This window comes from Myotis lucifugus, unplaced genomic scaffold, assembly GCF_000147115.1.
Source record: "Myotis lucifugus unplaced genomic scaffold, Myoluc2.0 scaffold_2668, whole genome shotgun sequence".
Lineage (NCBI taxonomy): Eukaryota > Metazoa > Chordata > Mammalia > Chiroptera > Vespertilionidae > Myotis > Myotis lucifugus.
In genome coordinates this window covers 1,086-2,764 of record NW_005873716.1, presented here as the reverse complement: position 1 = coordinate 2,764, position 1,679 = coordinate 1,086, and the positions used below count along the sequence as shown (strand labels likewise).

Genomic DNA, 1,679 nt, shown 5'->3' with positions numbered 1-1,679 from the left:
AATGAACCAAAGAAGACATGAATAAATGGAAAATTAGAGCATCTTCACGGGTGGAGACATTGTGATGTCAGTTACTTTCACACTGATCTGTAGATTCAAGGCAATCCCAATAAAAATTTCAGCAGGATGTTTTTTGTTATCAATAAGCTGAACGTAAAAGTATTTGGAGGGGAAAGGGGTTCAAATAGCCAAAGCTATTGTCATTCTTGCTGTTGGAGACCCTCGTCCGTCTACCTTCCCCTTTACTGCGTTCCTCTGTGGCTGGTGCCCCCTCCTCAGCCGCCTGTGTGTGGGGATGTCCAGCAGCAATGAGCAGCAGAGCCCCAATTTCAGCCCCTGCTGCCCAGCCTCTGACTCTGGGAGTCAAACCATCCCTTGCAACGTCAGGGAGAACAGCTGGCAGTGGAGCACGGCGGGACAGGTGGGGCTGCCAGCGCTCCCCCACTCCAGATGTTTCCAGGGGTGTTTGCTTGGGAAACACACACAGGGCAGGGGGTCAACCCCCACTTCAACAAAACAGACTTTTTACAAGCAGCAGACTCTTTCCTGGAAATAAACCAGAGGAAATACGGGCGCCCAGGACTCAGCTCAAAATATCAACAAGGAAAGGAGGCGTGGGGAGCCTCCTGCTTGGAAAACAAACACCCAGGAGGGTATAAAAGCCAACAGCCCTGGGCATCTTACACACTCACACTCACTCACACACTCACACACTCACACCCTCCTCCAGCCTCTGCCCCACCATGGCTGCATCCGCCCTGTCCGTCTGCTCCAGCAACCGGAGCTATGGGAGCCGGGCCTGCCTGCCCGGGTCCTATGACTCTTGCACGGACTCCTCCTGGCAGGTGGACGACTGTCCAGAGAGCTGCTGTGAGCCCTCCTGCTGTGCCCCCACCTGCTGCACCTCCAGCTGCTGTGTCCCCAGCTGCTGCCAGCCCTCCTGCTGCACCTCCAGCTGCTGTGTCCCCACCTGCTGTGCCCCCAGCTGTTGCACCCCAACCTCCTGCCTTACCCTTGTTTGCACCCCAGTGAGCTGTGTGTCCAGCCCCTGCTGTCAGACAACCTGTGGGTCCAGCCCCTGCCAGTCAACCTGCACCAGCTCCTGCGTGTCCTTGTGCTGCCAGCCCTCCTGCTGTACCTCCTCCCCCTGCCAGCAGGCCTGCTGCACACCCCTCTGCTGCACACCTGTCTGCTGCAAGCCCCTGTGCTGTGTGCCTCTCTGCTCTGGGCCCTCCTCCTGCTGCCAGCCCACCCCCTGCACCTCATCCTGCTGCAGACCCTCCTCCTGCGTGTCCCTCATCTGCCGCCCCGTGTGCAGGCCTGCCTGCTGCGTGCCTGCCTCCTCCTGCTGTGGCCCTGCCTCCTCCTGCCAGCCCAGCTGCTGCCGCCCATCCTCCTGCATGTCCCTGCTCTGCCGCCCCGTGTGCTCCCGCCCGGCCTGCTGCGTTCCCACCTCAGCCCAGACTTCCCGCTGCTGAGCAGGCATGTCCTCAGGGCCAGCTGGGCTCAGGTCTTACCCTGTGACGGTGGTTCTCCCAGCCACCCCTCAGTCAGGTCCTAACCTGTGTTAGATGGCTGTCCCTACTCAGGATGGGGTCCCCCAGTCTCCCCTCTCCTGAGCTGACCTCTGCTCCCGGAGCCCTGAACCTCAGGGCTCTTGCCTCCCAGGAGGAGTCCTC

At 59.9% G+C, this 1,679-nt stretch overlaps 1 protein-coding gene across 1 annotated transcript; it reads left to right on the top strand.

Moving 5' to 3' along the window:
- The first annotated feature begins 743 nt into the window (after nucleotides 1–743).
- LOC106695747 (keratin-associated protein 10-3-like) lies at nucleotides 744–1,478 on the top strand. Its single transcript, XM_023749073.1, has 2 exons — nucleotides 744–875; nucleotides 966–1,478. The coding sequence occupies exons 1-2, from the start codon at nucleotides 744–746 to the stop codon at nucleotides 1,476–1,478; spliced, it is 645 nt and encodes a 214-aa protein (XP_023604841.1).
- Nucleotides 1,479–1,679: the final 201 nt, after the last annotated feature.